The 26,449-nt window shown below is 41.2% G+C and overlaps 1 protein-coding gene and 1 non-coding gene across 2 annotated transcripts in view; one reads left to right on the top strand and one right to left on the bottom strand.

Annotated features, from left to right (window-relative positions):
- The window catches only part of CFAP54 (cilia and flagella associated protein 54), a 294,432-nt gene that overhangs the window by 266,538 nt on the left and 1,445 nt on the right, over window positions 1-26,449 (bottom strand). Inside the window, exons 2-6 of the mRNA XM_043881586.1 lie at window positions 17,503-17,608; window positions 13,146-13,289; window positions 9,459-9,630; window positions 5,165-5,223; window positions 80-223 (exon numbers count right to left, since the gene is read on the bottom strand). Coding sequence (XP_043737521.1) covers window positions 80-223; window positions 5,165-5,223; window positions 9,459-9,630; window positions 13,146-13,289; window positions 17,503-17,608 — 625 coding nt within the window. The remainder of the gene's footprint in view (window positions 1-79; window positions 224-5,164; window positions 5,224-9,458; window positions 9,631-13,145; window positions 13,290-17,502; window positions 17,609-26,449) is intronic.
- TRNAG-ACC lies at window positions 2,688-2,759 on the top strand. Its single transcript has one exon. It is a non-coding gene; the product is annotated as a tRNA-Gly (tRNA).

Raw genomic sequence — 26,449 nt, forward strand, 5'->3', positions numbered from 1 at the left:
CCATATTTCTTACGTCTCCCGCATTGCCAGGCAGGTTCTTCACCGCTAGTGCCCCCGGGAGGCCCAAGAAGTAGCCTACCTCTCCGTGAACGCCAGCTTGGCAGTCATAGCAGCACTGGCAGACAGCTGTGTAGAGAGTCGCTCTCCACGTCAAGTACCTGACGGACAGGAGAGGCACCGAGGACTCCATACACACACTGGCCCACAGGAGGTATTCCAAGGCCTGAATCAGAAAGGGCACGACTGAATGTCTCTTCATTTTAAGCGAATAATGCCAATTTTTATTCAATATAATCAAATGAAGAATGGTGAGCACAAGTCACTGATGCTAAAACTACACAAATAGTCAACTAAAAGCTAAGCATTTAAAAGTTAAAGAAGAATTTCAAGAACTCAAAATCTCAGTCATTTTGCAATGTCTTCCTGCCTAGCTCCTAGAATCCTATGAACTCAGCTTATTTTTATTAACATTTACCAAGTGTCAGCCCTAGTCTAGGAGCTAATAATGAAAGGAGTGAAAGTGAAAGTGACTCAGTCGTGTCCGACTCTTTGTGACCCCCTGGACTATTCAGTCCATGAAATTCTCCAGGCCAAAATACTGGAGTGGGTAGCCTTTCCCTTCTCCAGGGGATCTTCCCAACACAGAGGATTGAACCCAGGTCTCCCACATTGCAGGCAGATTCTTTACCAGCCGAGCTACACAAGGCAAGCCCAAAAGTACTGGAGTGGATAATCTATCCCTTCTCCAGGGGATCTTCCTGATGCAGGGATCAAACCAGGGTCTCCTGCATTGCAGGTGGATTCTTTACCAGCTGAGCCAGAAGGGAAGCCCAAGGAGCTAACTGCAACAATGCAATTGTTATTAGCAACAAATGTCTGTTGATGGACTGAGGACAGACCTTCACTGAAAAGTTTCAGTTCCCGATCTAGTAATCATGGCATCAAGGGGCTGAGAATCTAATTTCACTCCCTCAGCATCAGCAGCACCACCACCTGATGTCCCTCACCTTCTCTGCCCACAAGCTCCCACCTCCAGCAACAAAGGGTGTGCCACATGGCAGAAGACACTTCTAAACATGATCTTCTTTAACCTGAAATGCAACCACCTTGATACACCTCCAGTGCATTCGTCCTAGTTATGCCTTCTAGAGCAGCACAAGACCACTCAAGACTCAACTTGAGAATTACAGCCTTGCAAGAATCTGAAAGCACCTATGCAGTCTGCCCCTTCCCCAGCACTCTCCAGGACAAAGATCCCCAAGCACTTCTATCCTCCCAGGACAGAGCTTCCCTCTCTTACCATGGTATTATTCGAGGTGGCCAGCGTCCCTGTACAGTATACGACTAGACCACAGAAAATGAAACTCTCACTCCCTGGTTCTGGTCCCTATATCTCTATTAAGTCAACCTGGGGTTGCTTTATTGCTACTTTAATTGTTTCTCTCATTGTTTGCTAATTTTGCCACACTGTGAACTAATATGGAATTAACACTTGTCAAAATTCTTGAGTTTCACGTTATCTGCTGTAAAGAAATCCTATTGTGGATTTTTGCATTCATATAGTTGTGGTCTGCGGGGTGTGGGATTAAATCATGTATAAATTTTTCCCCCTTTATATACACGTGGCTTTCAAAGTTCTCAGGATTCCTGGTATTCAAATTTTCATACTTCAAAATAAAACTAGCTAAAAATAAAATAAAACTAGCTACACGTACCAGTTGTTCACATAATATTTGGGTGTGGCCTCAGATTTAGTATAAAAGACCCCACATCACAGATTTTAGTGCCAGACGGAACCTTAAAAGTAACCGAATCTGACTCCAAGAGGCTAAACTGCTTGGAAGTGACAGAGCTGGGGCTGGAGTTCAGGTCTCTGGACTCCTAACGGCAGCAGGATTGTTCCCACTACACGGGGCAACTACAGCAAAGAGAAAAAAAGCCATCATTCCACTGGGGTTTTTGAGAAATCATCGTTCAGGGTTCAAAGCTGAAATGCCATTTCAAAAAAAAACTACTTAATTTGATTGCAGCATTTTTTTCTCACCCATAAAAGAAAGAATTACTTCTATTAACAAAAATTTGATTATTTCAGCAGGACTAGTCTCTTCATTAAAAGAAAACAGAACAAAATTTTGAAAAAACAAATTTTAGGAGCCTAGCAAGAGAATGGTTAAGGTGTCAAGTAGGAAGACCCACACAAGGATTAACCAGCTGAGCCACGAGATGGCAGTGCAGCGTCACTTATTTCAGTTCACAGCCTTTGGAGGCAGCAAAGAGAAGCACTTTACAGTCTGGACTTGAACTTTATGTGATGGTCTGTGGAAGAATCTGACAACCATTGTTCAAGTCACAAATGTGATCAAACTATTTCGGTTTCATAGGAAAGTGAAACAGAAATCAACATTTTTTTTTAGAATGAATAGATTCTACTGACTTCTTTAATGTTTGCTGAATACTATATTACAGTTGCAAATGCCTTAGAAGAAACTACAGCCCTTACCATAAAGGAAAGCAAATGGCCGCGTGTCTTCAGGGAAACAGGCTTCCGAAAACTGCCCTCCCTGCATTCGCTAAGTGTATGCTGGTGGCCTGCCTCAGCTCAAAAGTGCTTCCCATCTATGAAGAGCCCTGAGCAGTCTTGGTCTTCAGGACACCTTCAGAGTCATGTCAGAAAATATTCAGGGACTTCCCTGGTGGTCCAGTGGCGAGGATTCTGCACTACCAATGCAGGGGCCCAGGTTGGATTCCTGATCAGGGAACTAGATCCCGCATGCTTCAACTAAAATAAAGAATCCAGGTACCGCAACTAAGACCCAGTGCAGCCAAATAAATAAAAGAGAAAATATTTCAACATTGTATCAGGAGCTTCCACACAACTCCTCCATTTGCAGAGATGAACCAAAACAGGGTGGGTCACGGAACTTGTCAACAGACTCGCCATGTTCTGACGGGGTTGAGGGGCAGTACACAGTGGCATCGGCTCTGGCCTCAGCTACATCTCTAACTATCCTAACTAGATATGCAACCTTGAGCAAATTAACCTTTCCAGGCCTCAGCTTCCTCATCTGTAAGATAAAAGTGATAATGCTACCTTCTCCAAGTGCTGGTATGAGGATTCAATGAGTAATACGTGAAAATGGCTTGGAAGCATACCTGAGAGATGGTAAGCATTCATTCAACAAAGGACAGTGATGATAGTCTTAAGGTCTCACCCTCGTAAGACTACCAAGGCATTATTGTGTATGCAGAGCCCTTCACACAGCACTTAGCACACAGAAGGGACTCGATAATATTCAATAATAAGTGGTAATCATAATTACCAAATCCTATAGGGATAGGAGTTTAGATTGCTCTGGGGTGACACCACAAAAAACCTGAGGACCCCGCGTCTGTTTCTCCTTCTGTTTTGAACTGTAATGAACTTGAACTCTAAAGTAGCTACAAAATCAGGAGGATTCAGATGGGGCCGGACTGCCAAGGGCTTGTCCCCATTAAATGGACCCATCATGTCCATGTAGAGTCTCAGCTCAGGAGTCGACTCATCAGCTGAGGGTTTGTGAGTTTCAGGGTAAAAAATTAATTTCCTTGAACCTTATTACACTGAACATACACTGAAAGAATTCCACCCTGATCTGCAAGTGCCAACTGTGCAGCCACCCACCATCCCAAAATTCTTGCATTCCTCACTCCCCCAACTCCCACTCCACAAGACTGGGGCTATGAAATGATCTTCCTTCAGGCCTTCCTTATTCTGTCAGTGAGAAACTCACGTTATATGAGGGGGAGAGAAGAAATCTTACACAGAATATAAATAAGAAATTATTTTAAGATGGCTATCATGTTAAATCAAAATTCCCTCAGCATTAGCAAGTACAAACACCAACAGCTAAATGTTGGCACAGACATCTCTGCCCTTCAAAGCTTTGCCAGACAAATGTTATAAGCAGACCAAACTGTGGTGATTCTGTGAAGCAGTTATTTGTTGCCACGGCAAGCACAACAGGAGATTTCCTAAATTCCTTTCAGGAAATCATCTGGAACTGAATAGAGAATCGTTGGAATAGTCTGTAGGCCAAATTTACATTATGTATGGTACAGCCTCTCCTTGTTTTAATTCACACTCAAAAAGCTGGCATAGAGTTTGCTAAGTCACTGTCAGTAATAGAGTTTTTAAATGCAAGGAACAAAACAGAGAGAGAGAACACACAATTAATGCTATCCGTTAAGCATGCAAATATCTTGCCATCTATTTTTTTAAGTATTGTCAGTTTTTAAGATACTTGGCTATGTTTTGAGGAAATAAGGGAAAAAAATATCTGTCCCAAGTGTCCGAATATTCAGAGCAAGTATTTACATACAATAGAGAAGACTCAAATAGCAATGTTGCAAATGCCAGCAACAACTCAAGCATGGTCTCGAGGGGAGAATATTGTCCTTTCTTGGCCTACATTCCAATGACTGGATAGTGAACACAGGGAATAAATATGTCTCCTGCAGACAAAGGTGCCACCAACATGGTAAGGAAGTCAACAGAAGCCATTTCCTCCAGCTAAAACTAGGCAGTGACTGCAGGTCAGTGCGAATGTTACTATAAAACAACGTCAGTTCATGACTGACATGGCTGAGGTGTTTGTTCACCCATCGAGTAGCTGGGCCATAAGTACAGGCCAAGTTCTTCAAGCAAATGTGGCCCAAGTTCCATAGCAAGTCACACACAGGCTAACCACAGTTTATCATCCAAACTACAACACTTTTAAAAGTAAAAGTGAGCACTATTAGTAATTACTTCAGGACAACAGGCATAAACCAGGACTGTCCTGGACAAGCTAGAATGGATGGTTACCCTACCTAGAGATGTAGTTATTAGATGGATATTCAGTATCATATTAACAAGTTACAACTAATCTGAAAGACTGAGGGACCCTGGAGAAATATTTATCCATTTAGGAAATTCTTTCTTTTCATGAATACTTTTCTGTCTACATTTTTATTTACGATCATGTTAAAGGAAAACTAAAAACAGTATACCTGGTAATACAGATACAGCCACTAACTTTTGTGACACTAAGTCATTAAATTTTCTTTGTTTAGCATTCAATGCTAACAAAAGTCTTAAGACAACCAGGAAATACAGGGGAAGATATTCTGACAATAAATTTCATACCTTGGAAGAATGACCTCTGATCATCAATTTTCTGCAAATAGTGTAAATGTAAATGGTACCTAGATGGAGAAAAAGATTAATATGTTTTATAGTCACATGATAGAACTTTACATTCCACTTTCTATAGTTTAAGTTGGTAGTTCCCAAAACAAATGACTCTCTCATGAGAAAATCTGATAATGGCCAAAGTTATAATCATTACAACACTTTTTGTAACTTGTAGTTAAATTTTTAAAAGAATTAATATGGCCATATTTTAAAACTGTTAACACAGGAAACTTTTAATCTTACTTTAAAGGCATTTTAAAGTACTGGTCAGTGAGAACCTTACTATAAAACAAAGCCAGCTCATGACAGGGACATAGCTGAGGTATGTGGTTAGCCAACTAGTATCAGGGCTGTAAGTTACAGTCCAAGCTCTTCCAGGAAAATGCAGATCAAGCTCCACAGCAAGATATAAGTTTAAGTTTTGAAATATACTGAACAAAAGGATATTTTAATAGCATAATGTATGTACTTTGTGGTTTTATTAATTCATATAAAATTTAATCGGTTCCCATGGTTTCCTCACAGTTGCATAACTAAAGATTTATCTCCAAATAAGACTAGAATACATATTTAATCATATAGCACAATACTCGGAAACTCATAATTTAAAACTCATAATGCATAATAGGTTACATTATATTCATTTTCATATAATATCTATCCCATTATTAAGTACGTCCCATAAGCACTCTGATGAAAAATGCCATTTCCAACTCCTATGTAAGATCATTCAAGTATGATCATTTTTTAAATCAGGCCAATAATTAAATGAAGATAGATGGCTCATTTCATGGCAGCATTTGGTGGACAAGTGGAGAATGACATCACTGTATATCTTTCTATATAGAAAACATATTATCAGGCTATAAACATAACCCAAAAGACAATACAGCATGCTTTAAAAAGGCATTTAATTATAATGGCTAGCAATCTAAATATTTCCCATAAAATATCTGATCTAAAATTCATAACCACCACAATTCAACAATTACAAATGCTATGTTCGCTTTTAAACTTAAAAAGCTTCTGAGAAAATAGCACCTGCTCCAAAACACACATCCCTTGATTACAATACACCTGCTAGCATAATAAACGTGACACAAATCAGTGACCAAAATATACTGAATAAAATCTTAAACAGTTAAACAACCGTAAAGTTCACAGAGAATGCAATTAAGTCCTTCACATTCAGGGCCTCAGCATTTGTAATGTGCCTGCTCTCATGACGTAGAATTATCTATCTCCAGTAAGATCCAGTAGGAACAATTACTGAGCTAGTAAGAGCTCAGGTTCAGCATTCTTAACTTGGCTTTGTTGACCTGGTCTGTATAACTGTGTTACTTAGAAAAAAATCACCTAGTGAGGATATGCATAGGAGACATGACTCTTCACAAAACACTCGACTCAGGTGTGAGCAGGGAACTCAGACAAACATTCAGCAATGGGAACTGAGGGACTTCAGAAAGCCCCAGGAGACCGCCCTCAAGAATAACAAGGGCACTTGGTACTTCAAAGATGTACCTTTAATCTTTGCACCCTAGTGCATCCTGACTATAACAGAATTCTTCCCTGATGGTTCAGGATATTGGCATGGCTTACAGATTCCACTGCAGAAGCCAAATGGACAGAGTAAATGGTTCAAAATGGAGCACAGACTGAATCTTTACATCTCAGAATGCCTCTGGAACTTAGTTTGATGTTTTAACCAAATCCCTGATACAGAGTGACTTGTGACTTGTGACAAGTGATTTCTTAACATATGACTCCTTTTCATCAAAGACAGCCACCACCAATATAATCTGATTATTTGGAGGCTTAAATGATTTGGGTTCAGGTTAGTTGGGAAGTCAGATATTATCCAATATTATCCAATATTCATTTACCCAGTTAGACTTTGTGAAAGAACCAAGATTGATTAAATAACTTAAGAAACCAGCTCTTATAATTGTATAATAGTCAATTAAAGTAAAGAGTGTTAATGTTTAGCAGGAAAATTCAAATGTATTTTAAGAAATTGACTGCAGGTCATTTTTTCACAACTCAAATTCCAAAGTTTTAAAACTACAAGGTCTTTGCACTTGCTAATCTCCCAGCTGGAATGCCCTTCCCCAGAATGCTCAGATGTCTCAGCCAGGTGTTTATTCAAATCTCCAGTGAAGTCTACCCTGACCATTATTTAAAATTGCAGCCCAGGCCCCAGACCAGCCATCACTCTCACTAATCCCTTTCTAGACTTTATTTCCCTCCATAGCTCTCATCATCAGGGGCTTTCCAGGTGGCTCAGTAGTAAAAGAATCTGCCTGCCAATGCAAGAGATGAGGGTTTGATCCCTGGGTCGGGAAGATCTCCTGGAGAAGGAAATGGCAACCCACTCCTGTACTCTTGACTGGGAAGTCCAATGGAAGAGGAGACTCGTGGGCTGCGGTCCACGGGGTCACAAAAAAGTCAGATGTGACTGAGCATACACACAAATAGTTCTCATCACCACCTGATACATCATTTAGTTTTGATTTGTTTATCATCTCTCTGAAGTACTACAGCAGCATGAGAAACAGGGTTTTTGAGTGTTGTCCACTCCTGTATCCTTAACACCTGGAACAATGCCTGGCACTTAAGTTTGAGATGAATTAACTAAAACAGGGATGGCAACCAATGACAGTAAGTGCATGTACCTCCCCGAACCCAGCAACCCCACTCCTGGGCGTGCATCCCAGAGAACTCACACGGGTCTATGAGAGGGCCGATGTGAGGACACTCACCACAGAACTACCTGTAAGGTTAGAGAGGCAGGGCCAACCAGGTGCCCATCCTTACATGCATGGGTCTCTGCTGAAGACAATTCAGCAGGCAGTTAACAAGCCAGGTTTACATATAGGAACATGGCTAGATTCTAAAACCATAGTGTTGAGCAGAAAAATATTTAGGAAACAGGATAAAATCTAGAACATGATGCCAAAGAAAAAGCATACAGCAGAATAAGGATGTGGAAGACACAGGAATTGTTCTATCTTTTTGAAAAAGAAAATGGGAGGGGGGTGGTTTTGTGGGAATCTCAGAAGGATTTCAGACAGGGAGTCACACTGCATCGTCTCCACCTCTCAAGCAGAGCCTGACCCCGGGGCCCAGCACTCAGGTCTATCGCCCTTTCTTGAGCACAGAAGCTCTGCTCTGGCTCAGTCCCTGCCAAGACGCATGAGCAATGCACCCGGAGAGATGGCCCTGGCAACTCTGATGACGATGGGATGCAAAAGTTTAACAATCACTGGCCTGAAAAATGTCTCCCAGAGACAGTCTCATCTCGGTAGCAAATGTAAGGTCTGATTACAGTCAAAATGTCAACAAAAATTATTTGGGGAGCGTGAAGAAGGAAAAGACTAGGAAACATACTGTCAGTTGCCATGGATGAGAGAAAATCCAATATGCTTTCTTTCAAGTTGTTTTGCCCTTGTCTTATAAACTCATAACAGACCGTCATTCTTTTTCTTACAAGAATATGTGATCCAGAGAACAATATTGTAGGTTACTCATTATAACTTCAAATTTTAACTTTAAAGGGAATTTAAGTTGAATTTGAATTGTAACTCTTAAAAGAAAAAAAACAAAAGTTACATTTTGATAAGATTTAGATAAGACTCATTTTATGAAACATATATAATGCATACATATGTCTGTCTATACAATGAATATATATGTATATAAATAAACCATACACACATATACATGCACATTCTCAGAGTTCCTCACTCAAAAACAAGTAGGAGGAGAAGGTTGCTATGTAGGAAGCCCTAGTCACTGGCCAAAATATTTGAGAAGAGGACCGATAAATAGATGATGTTTAGAAATAATCTAACTTGCAAGGGTCCTCTGATCCTTCTCCACTTAGATTTATTTGGCCAAATAGTTTGTTCAGGTTTTCCTGTAAGATGTTATAGAAGAACCTGAACGAACTTTTTGGCCAACCCACTGTCGCCTTACTCACTGAGCGCCCCCATTTTGTTCATATGTGAAGCTGATTATCTCCACAGCTCTGACCCTCCCTCGAGCAGAAAACCCACATACTTGCGGCATGAGTCCCTGCTCATAAGGACAAACTAAAACCTGCTAAAAACGTAACAGAGCCCCGTTGTCCTCTTATGAAAGGAACGTCACCTAAATCACAAGGTAATCTAGTCATCATCGGACTTGGCATTTAAATAACTTCCTGAAAGACACAATGAAAAATAGAATATTGAACACTGATATATACCATTGAAGATAATCCAGCACAGGTGCTCCTGTGGCAAAGCCACCTGCATGATGAGCCGGAAGGAGGACAAGATTTGCAGACACTGGAGCACAGAATCTTTGTTCTGCAGGTTCACATCACTGTCACAGACCAACTGGTAGTTGCAAATATTTTTGCCATTTAAAGCATGAAACTGAAACATGAGAAAAAAAAGAATATAAATAATGTTTACACAACTTAGGAAAGCACATCTTAAAATGTAAAAACCAAAAAAAAAAAAAAAAATGTAAAAACCAAAATGGAAACAAATTATGCATAACTAACTCAATAGGTCAGTAGAGTACAGGAGACTGAATGTTTGTGTCCTTCCATAATGTATACGTTGAAACCTCACCCCTGCCATATGAGAACATAGCGGGAAAGCAGGCCTTCACCAGACACAGGGTCTTCCAGCCCCCTGATCTTGGACTCGCCAGTCTCCAGAACCATGAGCAATAAATGTTTTTAAGCCATCCAATCTCTGGATTTTGGCTATAGCAGCCTTAGTGGACTAACACATGGAAAGAAACTCGGTAAAATAAGTTTATTCAAACCATCCATTTAGTTAAGATCATCTTTCCTCAGCCAAAAAAAAAAAAAAATACAAAGTCCTACTTCCAAAAATATAGGATTGAAACAATTTTTAAAAGTCTCCCTAATGGCATGTTAACATATTAATTCAGATGTTATGTACGTACACAATTCTGTCAGCAAATGTTTGTTGAGCACCTCTGTTTGCCACACTCTGCTAAGCAACAGGGAGTCAAAGATGAGGAAGACAGGCTCCTGACAGGAAAAAGCCTCCCGGGCACACACAGTGTTAGGAGCGCTTAAGGCGACTGCTGTGGTCACTGAGCTGGAAGTCTTTTTTAAAGTAAGAAGGTTTAAGACAAATTGAGCTACAGAAGTGGTCCATGGTTAGAACATGGACACCATTCCAAGGAATGTGGACTAGTATTTGATTTACACTTTTTAGAAACGAATTCTGACAAAAGTATGAAAGATGCAAAGCAGATGGGGGACAAAGCTACATGCAAGAGGCTAACAGAGATCAAAGGCTTCTGAGGTTGTCCAGAGACAAAAGGGCCCTGAAATGGGGCTCTGAAAGTGGGGATGAAGAGAAAGGAAAGAGCTAAGTCTTGTCGAAAATCCATGGCATTTAATGACCAATTAGAAGTGAGAGGTAAGAGAGAGAAAGAGGCTTGCAATGGTTTCCTGCTTGGGTGATGGACTGATAAAAGATGTTTGTTCACTTTGGGACATGCCGATTATGAGATCTTTATGAGGTTACCTGGATAGGTGGGGAGTTCAGGAGAGTGATTTTGGCTAGAGAAACATCAGAACTACTAAAGCTATGCGAGTGTACACTCAATAACACAAATGAGCCTTATTCTACCATGCAGATTGTCTGCTTAGATACACGTATTTCTAGCCACTACAAAACTGATTTCACAGCTAGGGAGGTTGAGTGTACGCATGATAACACAATAGTATAAAAGATATGGAGGCCTGGGCCAGGGTAGTAGGGGGGGCGGGGGCTCAAAAGTTCCAACTTTTCATTCAGCACTCTTCCCAATGGGGCACTGAAATATTACAACTTGTAAGAAATACATACTTGGCCACTCAGATGGCCAAAATGTTTCTCATATATGTTTGTTCTTCATCCACAGTTTCTAGCTCACAACCCCCCCAAACCGTTGGAATTGTTTTAAATGTTGAGAGTGACAAAGATCTTTGGCTATGTTAATGAGGTGACTTTTGGAAAGTGGCTAAGGATGGAGGTTAAGTTGCCAATGGAGCCAACCATGTGATTAGAGGTTTAGCACTTTCAGTCCCATCCCCTGACCTCCAGGGGAGAGGAGAAGGGCTGGAAGTTGAATCTACAACCAGTGGCCAATGATTCATTGCACAATTATGCAATGAAGCCTCTCTTGGACTGCAAGGAGATCAAACCAGTCAATCCTAAAGGAAATCAACCCTGAATATTCATTGGAAGTACTGTTGCTGAAGCTCCAACACTTTGGCCACCTGATGGGAAGAGCTGACTCACTGGAAAAGACCCTGATGATGGGAAACATTAAAGGCAAAAGAAGGGGCAGCAGAGGATGAGATGGTTATATAGCATCACCAACTCAATGGACATAAATTTGAGCAAACTCCAGGAGACAGTGGAGGACAGAGGAGCCTGGCATAATACAGTCCGTGAGGTCTCAAAGAACTGGACACGGCTTGGTGACTGAACAACAACAATGAAGCCTGCATAAAAGCCCAAAAGGATGGTGTTTGGGAAGTTTCCAAGATGATGAATACACGGAGGTGCTGGGAGTGGGGTGCCTGCAGGGGCCACGGAAGCACAACAGCCTTTCCTGACACCTTGCTCTATGTATCTCTTCCCTCCAGCTGTTCCTGAGTTACATTATGTCCGCTTACAATAAACCTGTAATCTAATAACTGAAATGTTTTCACAAGTTCCATGAGCCACTACAGCAAATTATTGAACACAAGGATGGGTCGCAGGAACCTCTGATTTGTAGCCAGTCGGTCACAAAGAGAGGTAACAACTGGAGTTACCTGAGTGGGTTGCCATTCCTCCCCTGGAGGATCTTTGCGACCCCAACAACAATCTGAAGTGGGTATGGGATGGGGGGGAATGGGGGTGGTCTTGTAAGACTGAACCCTTAACCTGTGGAATCTGACTTTGTCTCCTCCTAGAGTCAGAATCGAGTTGAGCTGTAGGACAATCAGCTAGTGTCCCAAGAATTATGTCTTGGTATCAGGATCCCTTCCCCTCCCCTCCATGCAATTTAAGCACCAACTCACATTGCCCAGTATTCTCATTTATGCACTTGTGTCAAAGGCAAATTGAATGTGCCTTCAAACATGCTTCAACATTTCTGCTTATTAAACCACATGTTGTTTTCAAGGCCTAGAACAATCATTAATTTTGGAATAACACACCCTCGGATTCAGACGAATTAGGGTTCAAACACCAACTGTGTCTATTGCTTTAAAATGACTAGGTTTTTTACTCTCCAATAAACCTCAGTTTCTTATCTGTAAAAGAGGCATAACAGTACCCATCTCTTAGGACTGTAATGAGGCTGCAAGATAACAGTTCATATAAAGCATTTAGAAAACTACCTAGCACATGGTAACTGCTCAACCAGTGACTCATCGGTAGCAATTAACATAATAATGCTGGTATACTAGAAAAAAGCACGTTTTTTTTTTTTTTCATATCAAAAGATCTATGTTTCCTCTCCAGAGTCACTAGTTATTATACTGTGTGATTAGCTTTCTTTTTCTCTCTTATACAATAGGGATAATAACAGTATCTAACTCATAGAGTTATTGTGAGGAGCCAATGTTTTCCAAAGTACTTTGAAGAGTAAAAGCATTCTACCAATATTAGTTATAATAATAATAATAATAAAACTGCCTACTGGATGAATAAGTGATTATAGTGACAAAATCTCCAAAGCATCTTTATAAGAGTTAATAAGTGCGCTTTCTCATCCAGCACAGAAAATATTTACTAAGCAACTTATAGTCCACAGGTAAATACTACGCCAGGCAAATGAAAGACATGGAGAAGCTGTCCACTAAGGGGCAGACTGCCGCACGGCTGATCATCAGTGGTAGCTATTTCAGCGATCACTCTCATCTTACTGTATGTGCTGCGGTTTTGTCTCCAAAGCCTTTTGGGAAAAATACAGCTTTGAACTGATTCACGTCTGCTTTAGTCTCATCAAAGTTGATGCTGAACTGCTGAAGATATCTGCCATAGCACTGCAAAAGGGCCAGTTTATATTCCTGAAATAGAAAAAGGACTCGATGAAGGTTTTAAAACACCATTTTTCTTATCATTATTAAAATTAGGTGATATTGGGTTTCCCAGGTGGCGCTAGTGCTAAAGAACCCACCTGCCAATGCAGGAAACAGAAGAGACGTGGGTTTGATCCCTGGGGTGGAAGAGATCCTCCAGAGGAGGGACTGGCGACCCACTCAGGTATTTCTGCCCGTAGAATCCCATGGACAGAGGAGCCTGGCAGGGTCACAAACACTCGGACATGACTGAAGCAACCTAGCACACCCAATGTTGGTATTATTCTCAATGATGTCAATGTTGATAATTACTATGACCACCATTACTTCCATCATGACATCATTACTAACATTATCACAACTATTTCCAAACACACACATGACAGACACTGTTCTTGGCAATTCACATGCATTACTTAATTCTCCTACAACAAAACAATTGCGAGATGAGACTTCAAAGACGGGGATACTCCCCAGGGTATTGTGTGTGGTAATACCTGGATGGATATACTCAAAATCCAGCAGGTTCAACCTCAACAGAGGATAGTAATCCACCAACTCAATCACAGAAGTGGAGGAACTGTTTAACCAGCCTTGCTTCTCTGATACCTCCTAAGCTCCAAAAAAGAAAGGACAGGAAGGGGAGGGCAGCTAGGGAGAGGAGAAAAAAATGGGGGTGGGTGGAGGAAAGAAGGAAGAGGGAAAAAGGAAGGAATGAAAGAAAGAAGGGAGAAGAGAAGAGAAGATTGCAGGTGATGAGCTGGCTCTTTCATGTCCCATTTCTGAAGTTACCTCAGGACCAATCAGTCTGAGCTGTTGTTAGTTAACGATTCTCGTCAGTTCTAATTCATGCTTAGGTTCCCATTACAAAGTCAGAGGCCTCATTTCTGAAGCCCACAGGGCATAGCTGACCTGGAAAGTTTCAGGGCGGTGGATGCCAGCAGGGCTCCACAGATGAGTCAGCTCCAGCCCTTCCTCTGCTTCTTCCCATGAGACTGTGTTTCCAGGAAGAGCAGCTGCCCTGGGTGTGAACTGCCTCTTGGGTTACCTTGCCCTTCTGCAGATTCAGAGTCAAAACGCTCTTTTGTTCCTATTTCTATTGACTTGTTTGTTACTTGCTCACTAATTAATTCTGAATCTTTTCCATTCTAACTTGATTCACACAATGAATTCAAATCTAGGTTTAAAACAAGAGTAGTCCAACAAGATGAGCTTTACTGTAACTAAAATAAAAATAGATTCTAGAAACCAAAGTAACCACTCAGGTTTGTTTCCAGGGTTATAAATACCTTTCCGGCCCACTTTCCCATCAGTGAAAAGTAGTTAAAACATTTTCTTTGTTTCTTTAGTGAATCTTTTAGATATTCTACCTGAAATACTCTGAATGCTTGGCCACTGCCCATTATCAACTTGCTTTATCAACTTCTAACATATTCCTTCTTCCTCCCTCCACCCACCTGGATACTCCTGAAACAACCTCAGACCATGCTGTGTATCACCAGCTCCTTATTATGGAATTCTCCAGGCAAGAATACTGGAGTGGGATGCCATTTCTTTCTTCAGGGGATCTTCCTGACCCAAGTATTAAACCCAGGTCTCCTGCATTGCAGGCAGATTCCTTACCATATGAACCACCAGGGAAGCCTTGTTATATTGAGAAGAAGCATAAAAATAAAGAGCGGGGCACTCATCTAATTCTTGTGAAAACTGTTATTCCATTTCACATGAATATAGCTTACAAGTTGGATCGCACTTGGGTTTCTTTTTCTGTAGTTTCCCAAACTCTGCATTTTCAAGTCTCTAAGAACCATGGTCCAATTACATGGAGCTGAGAGGATTCTTTAATTTGGGCAGCCGAAAATAGATCTTAATGCTCCCTTATGCAAGTTCCTCTGCATCTTTGCCTCTATTAGGTAAATTTCCCTCCCAGACCAAAAAGATTCCAGCCCAGAAAATAGAAATGGAGGAGGAAAATGAAGCTGAAAAACTGTAGGCTGAGAAGATTTGAAATTGTGCCCCAAAGAGTTAAGAGAAGCTCATAACAAATAGAAATTCATGAGCTTGTCTTACACAACACAGATAAAGGAAGAGTTTGTTAAAAGCCCTTTGTTTGTAAACTACCTTCACTGATTAAGGTAGCTTTAGTTATTTTTTTCTCTTTCTTTTTCTCTCTCCTTAATTGCGTACCTTCCCAGCTTCATGGCAGAAAGCAAAGAACTAAAGAGCCTCTCGATGAAAGTGAAAGAGGAGAGTGAAAAAGTTGACTTAAAACTCAAAATTCAAAAAGCAAAGATCATGGCATCTGGTCCCATCACTTCATAGGCAAATAGATGGGGAAACAATGGAAACATTGTGATAGACTTTATTTTGGGGGGCTCCAAAATCACTGCAGATGGTGACTGCAGCTATGACATTAAAAAACCCTTGCTCCTTGGAAGAAGAGCTATGGCCCACCTAGATAGCATATTAAGAAGCATAGACATTACCTTGCCAACAAAAGTCCATTTAGTCAGAGCTGTGGTTTTTCCAGAAGTCATGTATGAATGTGAGAGTTGGACTATAAAGAAAGCTGAGCACTGAAGAATTGATGTTTTTGAACTGTGGTGTTGGAGAAGACTCTTGAGAGTCCCTTGAACTGCAAGAAGATCCAACCAGTCCATCCTAAAGGAAATCTGTCCTGAAAATTCATTGGAAGGACTGATGCTGAAGCTGAAACTCCAATACTTTGGTCACCTGATGGGAAGAACTGACTCACTGGAAAAAACCTGATGCTGGGAAAGACTGGAGGCAAGAGGAGAATGGGACAGAGGATGAGATAGTTGGACAGCATCACCGACTCGATGGACAGGAGTTTAAGCAAGTTCTGGGAATTTGTGACGGAGAGGGAAGCCTGGGGTGCTGCAGTCCATGGGGTCGCAGAGTCGGACACGACTGAGCGACTGAACTGAATGGACAGCTTCAGGCTGTCCAGCTGTTTTACAGGAACTAGAGTCAGCTCTTGCCTACAGCCAGCCAACTGGGGGATGGTTGGGACCCCCAACCCTACAATAGGCCTGCCCAGGGCTCTTGACCAGCCTTTTGACGTCAGAGGCTGAAAAGCTCTGGGCTCCCATCAGGCTATGCACCTCCATTCTGAATACACACATAACCCGGGTGCACCTGTGCAGAACTCCGACTACCTCGCCTTCCCCCCACCTCCAATCACCTTTCCCGGAGCCTAAGACCACCCTGTTGACATCTCATAAATATCCCAACTCCCTCGCCTTCCAGGAGGCAGATCTGAGACTTGTTCCTCGCCCGATTGCCTTGTGAATAAACTGTTTCTCTGCTGCAAACCTCAGCGGCTCAGTGCTTGGCTCGCTTCATGTCAGGAAAATGGACCTGGCTTGGTAATAGAATCCCTCCCATGTCTGGCCTAAAATCACTTTGTATAAAATAACACTTGGTCCAAGGATCCTATTAATACATGTGCCAAAGACTCATATTTAACTTGGAATAATTTGGGCCCAAGCCAGAGGTTATGGGGAAAAATTCACATTTTCATTAACTGAAAACCCAGCCTCGGTGTGGTCATATCAAACCAAGTCTATGAGTCTGCAGCAATCCAAGACCCAGGCATTAATAATGGAACTAGAAATAAGGCAGGAACTCAGTTGGAATACAACACTGAGTTAGAACTGGGGCCTGTATGGAATAACTGCTGCAATTACATACGGCAAACTGTTGAGAAGGAGCTGAAGGTCATTGAGACAAGGCACCTGGAAGCAAGCAACACAGCAGCAAGGCCCTGCAAGGGCTGTGGGCAAGGTCAGCCATGTGAAAAACAACAGGAAGTGGTGTCTGGGCTCCTTTGTATGAGGTAGGAACATGATGACTCAGCATTTCCTGTTGGGCGCCTACCACACCCTCTGCTAACTATGGTCTGTGCTCCGGCTCAGCCTCAGGCAACTGTCTTTCTGTTCGGGAACCTCTCACCTCTGGAGAATCCCAACTACAAAATTTAAAAGGGAACACTTTTTCTGTCACTGTGCCTCATTAAAATTTTTACATATTCCCTTGGATTTTTCCAGCGGGGGGTGGGGGGGGGGGGCGGGGTGGGGAGAAATTGTGTAAAAGAGGAATGCTATCCAGTAATAATCATAATAATAATAATTAGCCAAATGAGTTTCATTTGGGCTCTTTTCACTCCAGAGGTACTTACTTTCATTTCACAAAGGCTATCTCCAACCTTCAGAAGCTTCTCGTTGTAATAGGCAGCTGGCAGCCGGGGGTTGTATTTGGTCCAGATATTAAACAAAGAGGTGGCACTGTAAAAATTATAAAATAAAATGATATCTTCAAAGTCAGCAGGAAACCTATATTAATTAGCAAGCGATCCTTAAAAACTTACCTTGTGCTAAGTCCTTTTTTTTACTTTTAATTTTGTGTTGGGGTAGAGCCAATGCACAATGCTGTGACAGTCTCAGGGACTGTGAACGGCACAGGGACTCAGCCGTACATGTCCGTGTATCCCTTCTCCCCAGACTCCCCTCCCCTCCAGGCTGCCTCATAACACCGAGCACAGTTCCCTGTGCTGGACCGGAGGTCCTTGTTGGTCACCCATTTTAAATATAGCACTGTGTACATGTCCATCCCAAACTCCCTAACTATCCCTTCCCCCCATCCTTCCTCCCTTGTGCTTCCTAATGTGCCGTACTGTCAATGTCTAATTATTGAAAAATGTAATTATGGTTATAAGTGATATTTCCTTTGTACCAAGCACTGACAGCTCTTTATATGCATCTGTAATGATTTTAAAATTTTAATATTTTTATTGAGATATAGTTTCAGATGTACTACATAGTGATTCACAATTTTTAAAAGCTCTACTCCATTTATAGCTATTATCAACCACTGACTATATTTCCTGTGCTATGCAATATATCCTTGTAGCATACATAGTAGTTTGTACCTCTTAATCCCCTACCTCTATCTGGCCCCTCACACCTTCCCCCTCCCCCCTGGTAACCACTAGCTTGTTCTCTATGTCTGTGAGTCTATTTCTTTGTTATAACAGCTGCTAGTTTGTTGTATTTTTTAGATTTCACATATAAGTGATATCATAAAGTATTTGTCTTTCTCTGGCTGACTTCTTTCAGCTGGCATAATGATGCCCTCCAAGTCTATCCATATTGTTGCAAATGGCAAGATTTCATTCTTTTTTATGGCTGAGTAATATTCCTCTGTGTGTGTGTGTGTGTGTGTGTGTGTAAAGTGTTCATGTGTGTATCACATCTTCTTTATCCATCCATCTCTTGAAGAACACTTAGGCTGCTTCCATATCTTAGTTATTATAAATATTGCTGCTATGAACACTGGGACTGACTCTTTGGAAGCATTTTTTAAAATCAACTTTATTTTTTAAAGTAGCTCTAGATTCACAGAACAACTGAGCAGAATGCATAGAGACTCCCCCCATGTGCCCCTGTCTCTGGCACAAGCACAGCCTCCTCCATTATTAACATCACTCACCAAAGTGGTACATTTGTTACAATTCACACATTAACACATCATTATCACCCAGTGTCCCTAGTTTAGGTTAGGGTTTATTCTTGGTGCTGTCCCTTATATGGCCTTGGACAAATGTATAGTGACATGTATCCACCATTGTATCATAGAGAGTAGTTTCACCGCCCTAAAAGTCTTCTGTGCTCTGCCTATTCATCATTCCCTCCCCACTAACCCCAACCACTGAACTTCCTACTCTCTCCATAGTCTTTGCCTTTTTCAAGATGCCATATAGTTGGAATCATGTAGTATCAATATGTAGCACTTTCAAATTGGCTTCTTTCACTTAGTAATGAGGATTTAAGATTCACCCATGTTTTCCCATGGCTTGATAGCTCATTTCTTTTTAGCACTGAATAATATTCCATTGTCTATGTATGCCACAGTTTACCAGTTTACTTACTGAGAGACATCTTGTTTGTGTCCAAGTTTTAGCAATTTGTATAAAACTGTTACAAACATCCATGTGCAGATTTTTGTATGGAATAAGTTTTCAGCTTCTTTGGGTAAATACTATGGAGCATGACTGCTGGATTATATGGTAAGAATATGTTTAGTTTTATAAGAAAACATCAAACTGTCTTCTCAAGTGGCTTTACCAATTTGCATTCCCACCAGCAGTGAATGAAAATTTTCCCGTTGATTCACATCCTTGTCAGCATTTGGTATTGTCAGTGTTCTGGATTCTGGCCATGCTAATAGGTGTGTAGTGGCATCTCACTGTTGTTTTAACTTACACCTTCCTGATAACACATGATTTGGAGCACCTTTTCATATATTTATTTGTCATTTATTTATCTTCCTTGGGTAGATGTCTGCTAAGATTTTTGGCCTATTTTTAAAATCAGGTTGTTTTCCTCTTGCTGAGTTTTTAAGAGTTCCATGTATATTTTAGATAGTAGTCCTTTATCAAATACGTCTTTTGCAAGTTTTTTCTCCCAGTCTGTGGCTTGGCTTTCATTCTATTGACAGTGTCTTTCACAGGGCAGAAAACTTTAATTTTCATGAAGTCCAGTTTATCAATTCTTTCTTTCATGGATCATGTCTTCAGTGTTGTACCTCAAAAGCCACTGCCAAACTAAAGGTCATCTCGATTTCTCCTATATTATCTCCTGGGAGTTTTATAGCATAGAATTTACATTAGGTTTGTGATCCATTTTGAGTTAATTTTGGGGAAGGGTATAAGGTCTATAGCTAGATAGGGTTTTCACATGTGGATGTACAATTGCAGCACCATTTGTTAAAAAGATTTGCTTCCATGTATGGCCATCACTCCTTTGTGAAAGACCAGTTGCCTAGATTTACATCCATCTGGGCTCTTTATTCTGTTCCTTTGATCTGTTTGTCCATTATTTCACCATACCATGCTATCTTAGTCAATGTAGTAAGTCTTGAAGTCAGGTAGTGTCAGTCCTCCAAATTTCTTCTCCTTCAATATTGTGTTGCCTAATCTGGGTCTTTTGCCAACATGAGTATTTTTCATTTCATTTTCACAACTGAGATGGGTAGTATCAATATCCCAAATATACAGCTGATCAAACTGAGGCAGGGTGCATCTATACTCTTAGCCAGCATACAACTGTGCCTTCCAGTCCTCTGGAATCTAAACTCCCTGAGAGCAAGGACGTCATCTGTTTAGTCATTGCCCAGCCCCAAGAGTAGTGAATATCTAGTGTAAGTCAGCACTCAATAAATATTTGTTGACAGAAAGAATGAACGGATGAAGGACTAGGCAAAAGAATTCTTTGTTTTTACTTTATGCTTTTCTATAAAGAGTTCAAAGGTTCAACTGTCCAGTCAGTCCATTTAGGGTTATGTTTCCTATGTGATTTCTAACCAGAGTTCAAAGGGAAGCAGATCATTGCTTATTTTGTTCACCCATTTAGTTAATATTTACTCCTTCCCTCTCTCTTGGAAATTATAAATGCCTTGAGGGAAAAATCTAAATTTCTCTTAATAGTTGTCCAATCCTATCTCGTAAATTCCTAGGTAAGAAAGGTATTATACACTGAATGGGAGTGCCTCCTCAAAACTCACATGTTGAAGCCCAAGTCCCCCGCGCGGCTGCGTTTGGAGGAGACTCGGAGGAAGTAACTAAGGCTGAATGAGGTCGTGAGGGTGGGGCCCTGGTCCACTGGGACTAATCCATCTAAGAAGAGACACGAGCAAGTTCTCTCTGTGTGTGCATCACAGAGGAAAGACTGTATGAGAACAAAGTGGACATCTTTTAAGCCAGGAGAAGAGCTCTCACCAGAAACTGATGCCGCCAGACCTTCATCTGGGACTTCTAGCCTCCAGAACAATGAGAAAACAAATTTCTGTTGTTTACGTCACCCAGTCTATGCGATTTTGCTATAGAAGCCCAAACTGACTAATTAATAATTGACTATGCCGAAGCATTTGACTGTGTGGACCACAACAAACTGTAGAAAATTCTTCAAGAGATGGGAATACCAGACCACATAACCTGCCTCCTGAGAAATCTGTATGCAGGTCAGAAGCAACAGTTAGAACTGGACATGGAACAACAAACTGGTTCCAAATAGGAAAAGGAGTACGTCAAGGCTGTATATTGTCAGCCTACTTATTTAACTTATATGCAGAGAACATCATGAGAAACGCTGGGCTGGAGGGAGCACAAGCTGGAATCAAGATTGCCGGGAGAAATATCTATAACCTCAGATATGCAGATGACACCACCCCCTTATGGCAGAAAGTGAAGAAGAACTAAAAAGCCTCTTGATGAAAGTGAAACAGGAGACTGAAAAAGCTGGCTTAAAATTCAACACTCAGAAAACTAGATCATGGCATCTGTTCCCATCACTTCATGGCGGAATAGATGGGGAAACAGTGGAAACAGTGGCAGACTTTATTTTGTGGGGCTCCAAAATCACTGCAGATGGTGACTGCAGCCATGAAATTAAAAGATGCTTGCTCCTTGGAAGAATAGTTATGACCAACCTAGATAGCATATTAAAAAGCAGAGACATTATTTTGTCAACAAAGGTTCATCTAGTCAAAGATATGGTTTTTCCAGTAGTCATGTATGGGTGTGAAAGTTGGACTATAAAGAAAGCTGAGCACTGAAGAATTGATGCTATTGAACTGTGGTGTTGGAGAAGACTCTTGAGAGTCCCTTGAACTTTAAGGAGATCCAACCAGTCCATCCTAAAGGAAATCTGTCCTGAATATTCATTGGAAGGACTGATGCTGAAGCTGAAACTCCAATACTTTGGTCACCTGATGTGAAGAACTGACTCCTTGGGAAAGACCCTGATGCTGGGAAAGATTGAAGGTGGGAGGAGAAGGGGACCACAGAGGATGAGATGGTTGGATAGCATCACTGACTCGATGGACATGAGTTTGAGTAAGCTCTGGGAGTTGGTGATGGACAGGGAGGCCTGGGGTGCTGCAGTCCATGGGATCGCAAAGAACTGGACACAACTGAGCAACTGAACTGAACTGAAGTTAGTAATTGGGCTTCCCAGATGGTTCAGTGGTAAAGAATCTGCCTACAATGCAGGAGATGTGGGTTTGATCCCTGTGTCAGGAAGATCCCCTGGAGGAGGGCATGGCAACCCTCTCCAGTATTCTTAGTAGCCCAAGCAGACTAATATAGGCAAGAAGCTAAACTTAAGGACTGAAGATGGCTCAAGTACTTATCAGGTACACATCGGGGTATTAATGGAACAACCTCAACAAAAACATGTTAAAAAAAAAGTCAATTAATTACCTAAATGATGGGGCTTCCCTGATAGCTCATTTGGTAAAGAATCTGCCTGCAATGCAGGAGACCCTGGTTTGATTCCTGGGTCAGGGAGAATCCCTGGAGAATGGCTAGGCTACCCAATCCAGTATTCTTGGACTTCCCTTGTGGCTCAGCTAATTAAGAATCCACCTGCAATATGGGAGACCTGGGTTAGATCCCTGGGTTGGGAAGATCCCCTGGAGAAGGGAAAGGCTACCCACTCCAGTATTCTGACCTGGAGAATTCCAAGGACTACAGTCCATAGGGTCTCAAAGAGTTGGACACGACTGAGTGACTTTCAAAAAAAAAAGTTAAATGATAATAGCTCAGTGACAAGAGAGGAGGCGGATACAGAGTATTCCTGCCTTCATGGACAGATTAATACTATTTAAGGGTAGTAAAATATATACATGTAATCATGCCAAATAAAGAGTATGGAAAACACAGCTCACAGAAGTTTAAAAAGGTAAATGTGTTTTGGTTTGTTTGTTTTGCCTTTTTCACTTTGATTTCTGCTTCATGAAATTTATTATAATAAATAAAATATAGTAAATCCAAGACATTTAAAGTAGAAATCTTAAGTTACATAGTTGAAAGAGTTCTTTCTTCCCAAACCTTACACATGAGATAATGATGAGTAGGTCTGTTACTCATAAAAGAAAAATACCAAATCCATAAATCATTCAAGGTTACGTAACAGAATTTCCTTTTTTTTAAAGTGAGCCATAAGTTCAAGTTAAAATTGCTTACTGGGAAATGGCTTACATAATGATTAAATAGGGAAAATATATAATATGTAACACACATCATTTAAGAAAGGTTGTTAATACACTTTTGATTGCTATTTGACTATAACTGTTGCTGGATATTTAGAATTTTCTAAAGCAGAAAAACATAACTATGTAAAAAGAATATCAAAATTTTGTGTCCTTATAACAAAAGCATGCCTTTAAAATACATCACACTCTAAATTTAAGGACATTGCTGGTATGATCAGAATCTGTATTTTAGGTACTACAAATTTTATACTTATATAAGACTCTACAGTTATAAAAATAAGCAATTTTTATTTTAAAAAATAACCATCTTGTCAAATATGTTATAAAAGCAACTCCTACCTCCAGTAATCCTAACTGTCTCCACATTGCCATCATTCCTCCATTTGGACAAAGTCAACAACATATTTTAAAACAATATCACATATGGTTAATTCTTTGCCAAAAACTAAGCAACGATTTCTCATTGCATTTGGAGTAAATGTAAACTCTATAAATGGCCTCTAAAACCTTGCACCCCCCGATCTACCCTCTAATCTCATCTCATAGCACTGCACCCACACTTTCCACACTGCGCTAAACAGGCTTCTGTCCACTCCTCCAAGGCCCCCGCCTCTTTCCTGCCAAGATCCTCCCACACGATCGTTCCTTCTGTTTATCCTCTTCTTCCTTGCTGGTGGACTGCCGGGCATCCTTCTAATCTCAGCTTCACGTCACCTCCCTCACCATTCATTTGAAGGCAAGTCTCCACTATGTTCCCGTTAAGCACTATGCTCAATTGCTATCTACTCTAACCACCTTACTGAAGATTGCAACCTCCTGTCTCCCACTCCATAACTTTTCCTCTCTTTTTCTCCCTAGCATTTATCACTTTCTAGGACACCACAAAATGTACTTATTTAATGTTTATTGTTTATGTCCCCCTCTAGAATATAAGCACCAAGAGGGCAGGAGGTTTTGGTCTGGTTCATTGCTGTATCCCCAGGACTTAGGGCAATACATGGCACATGTAAATTCTCAGTAGCTTCTTCCTTCACGGCGCTTGTTGTTTGTGTGCTGACTTATTAAAAGCCTTCACTTATTAAAAGTGACCCATTAAAAGCCTATCTCCCTCTCCCCATGAGCACAGATTCCCATATCTATTTTGCTCATCGCCGTATAACCCGTAATTGGTGCAGGCCCTAGAGCTTTCGTGGTGGCTCAGTGGTAAAGAATTCACCTGCCAAGCAGGAGATGGGGCTTCCATCCTTGGGTTGGGAAGATCCCCTGCAGAAGGAAATAGCAACTCACTCTAGTACTCTTGTCTAGAAAATTCCATGGACAGAGGACCCTGGCGGGCTACAGTCTACGGGGTCACAAAAGAGACAGACGTGCCTTAGCAACTAAACAGCAACAACAGTGCAGGCCTGGCATATCGTAGGCACTCAATAAAGAATTACTCTGTAAATAAATACCTAAACATGTGAGAAGTTAGATGGCTAAGGTCCACGACAATCCTTAATGTTTGTGAGTTTCTGTTTAAAGGTGGGGCCGACACTGTACTTACCAACTGACCCATATCAACAATTATTGAGGGAAAAAAAGGATAATTCTCAAATTCTTTCAGTGCCAAATATTCATTGAATGTTCACAATATCCCAACCCTCAGAGATACATTGCTAGAGATACAGCAATGAAAAAGTGGATCACCATCTAAACTCAACAGGAAGCTTACATTCTAACAGGAGAGATAGACAATACATAAGAAATGAATATTCAATAAAAGTATAAATTGATGGGTGAACCCTTCGTTAGATATGAAAGGCCTCCTAAGGAGGTAACAACCAAACTAAGACCTGGAAGAAGAGAAGGAGCCAGATACTTGAAAAATTGAGGAAAGAACATTTCTGACAAAGGATGCAGCAAATACAAAGCCCCTGGGATGATAAACAAATGTCTGTTTTCCCAGAAAGTCCTGGAAGAAGTGAGGGATGAGCTGAGATGAAAGAGGCAGGCAAGACCAGAGCTTCAGACCCTAGAGGACACCAAAAAAAGTCATAATTTTATTCTAAAAGCAAGGGGAAACAGAAGTCTTTAGATAAGGGAGCGGGTGATTTGTTGATAAAGGTCACCCTGATTGCCATGTGAAGGATAGATTTGAGACTCAAGCGGATACAGAGAAAATTTGCGATGGTGATGGTCTGAACAGGAATGTTGGCAGTGGAGATGGAAAGACAAACTATTATCTAAGGCACAAAAACACAAACATTTAAAATATAAATATATGTAGCTTGAGTTTCACAGGTGGCACTAGTGGTAAAGAACCCACCTGCTAATTCAGGAAATGTAAGAGATGCAGGTTCCATCCCTGGGTGGGGAAGATCCCCTGGAAGAGGGCATGGCAACCCACTCCAGTATTCTTGCCTAGAGAATCCCACGGACAGAGGAGCCTGGGGGCACAATCCACGGTGCCACAAAAAGTCGGACATGACTGAACCGACTTAGCACACACGTGCGCACATGTAGCTTAGCCACGTAACGTACTTTCCTTAGTCAATTCTTGGTTCTCATTTTACTTGGCCCATCAGCAGGATTTGCCACAACTGACTGACCATTCCTTCCTTCTTAAAGCACTTTCTCTACTTGGCTTCCAGTACACCACTGGATTTCCTCTGCCTCTTTGGCCACTCCTTCTTAGTCTCTACCAGTTTCTCCCCATCTCCCCCTACTTGTCAGTGTTGGAGAGTTCCCGAGTTCAGTCCTTGGACTCTCTTCTTCTCCATCTACACTCACTCCCTTAGCTACTCCATCAAATGTCAAAGTTTAAATGTCATCCATACACTGATGAATCCCAAATGTATTTCTCCTCTGACCCCCAGACTCCACATATCCAACTACCTACATAATAACTCTACCTGGATGGTGAATTACATCTCAATCTTAATATATCTACAAACTAACTCTTCATCTCCCTCACTCCTGTCCGAACATGTTCTTCCCACAGTCACAATTGCACCCCAGGACCTTCACACTTGCCATTCTCCCAGTGTGGCCAACTCTTTGTATAGAAATCTTATCATTTGCTACCATACCTCCCT

This window comes from Cervus elaphus, chromosome 22, assembly GCF_910594005.1.
Source record: "Cervus elaphus chromosome 22, mCerEla1.1, whole genome shotgun sequence".
NCBI lineage: Eukaryota > Metazoa > Chordata > Mammalia > Artiodactyla > Cervidae > Cervus > Cervus elaphus.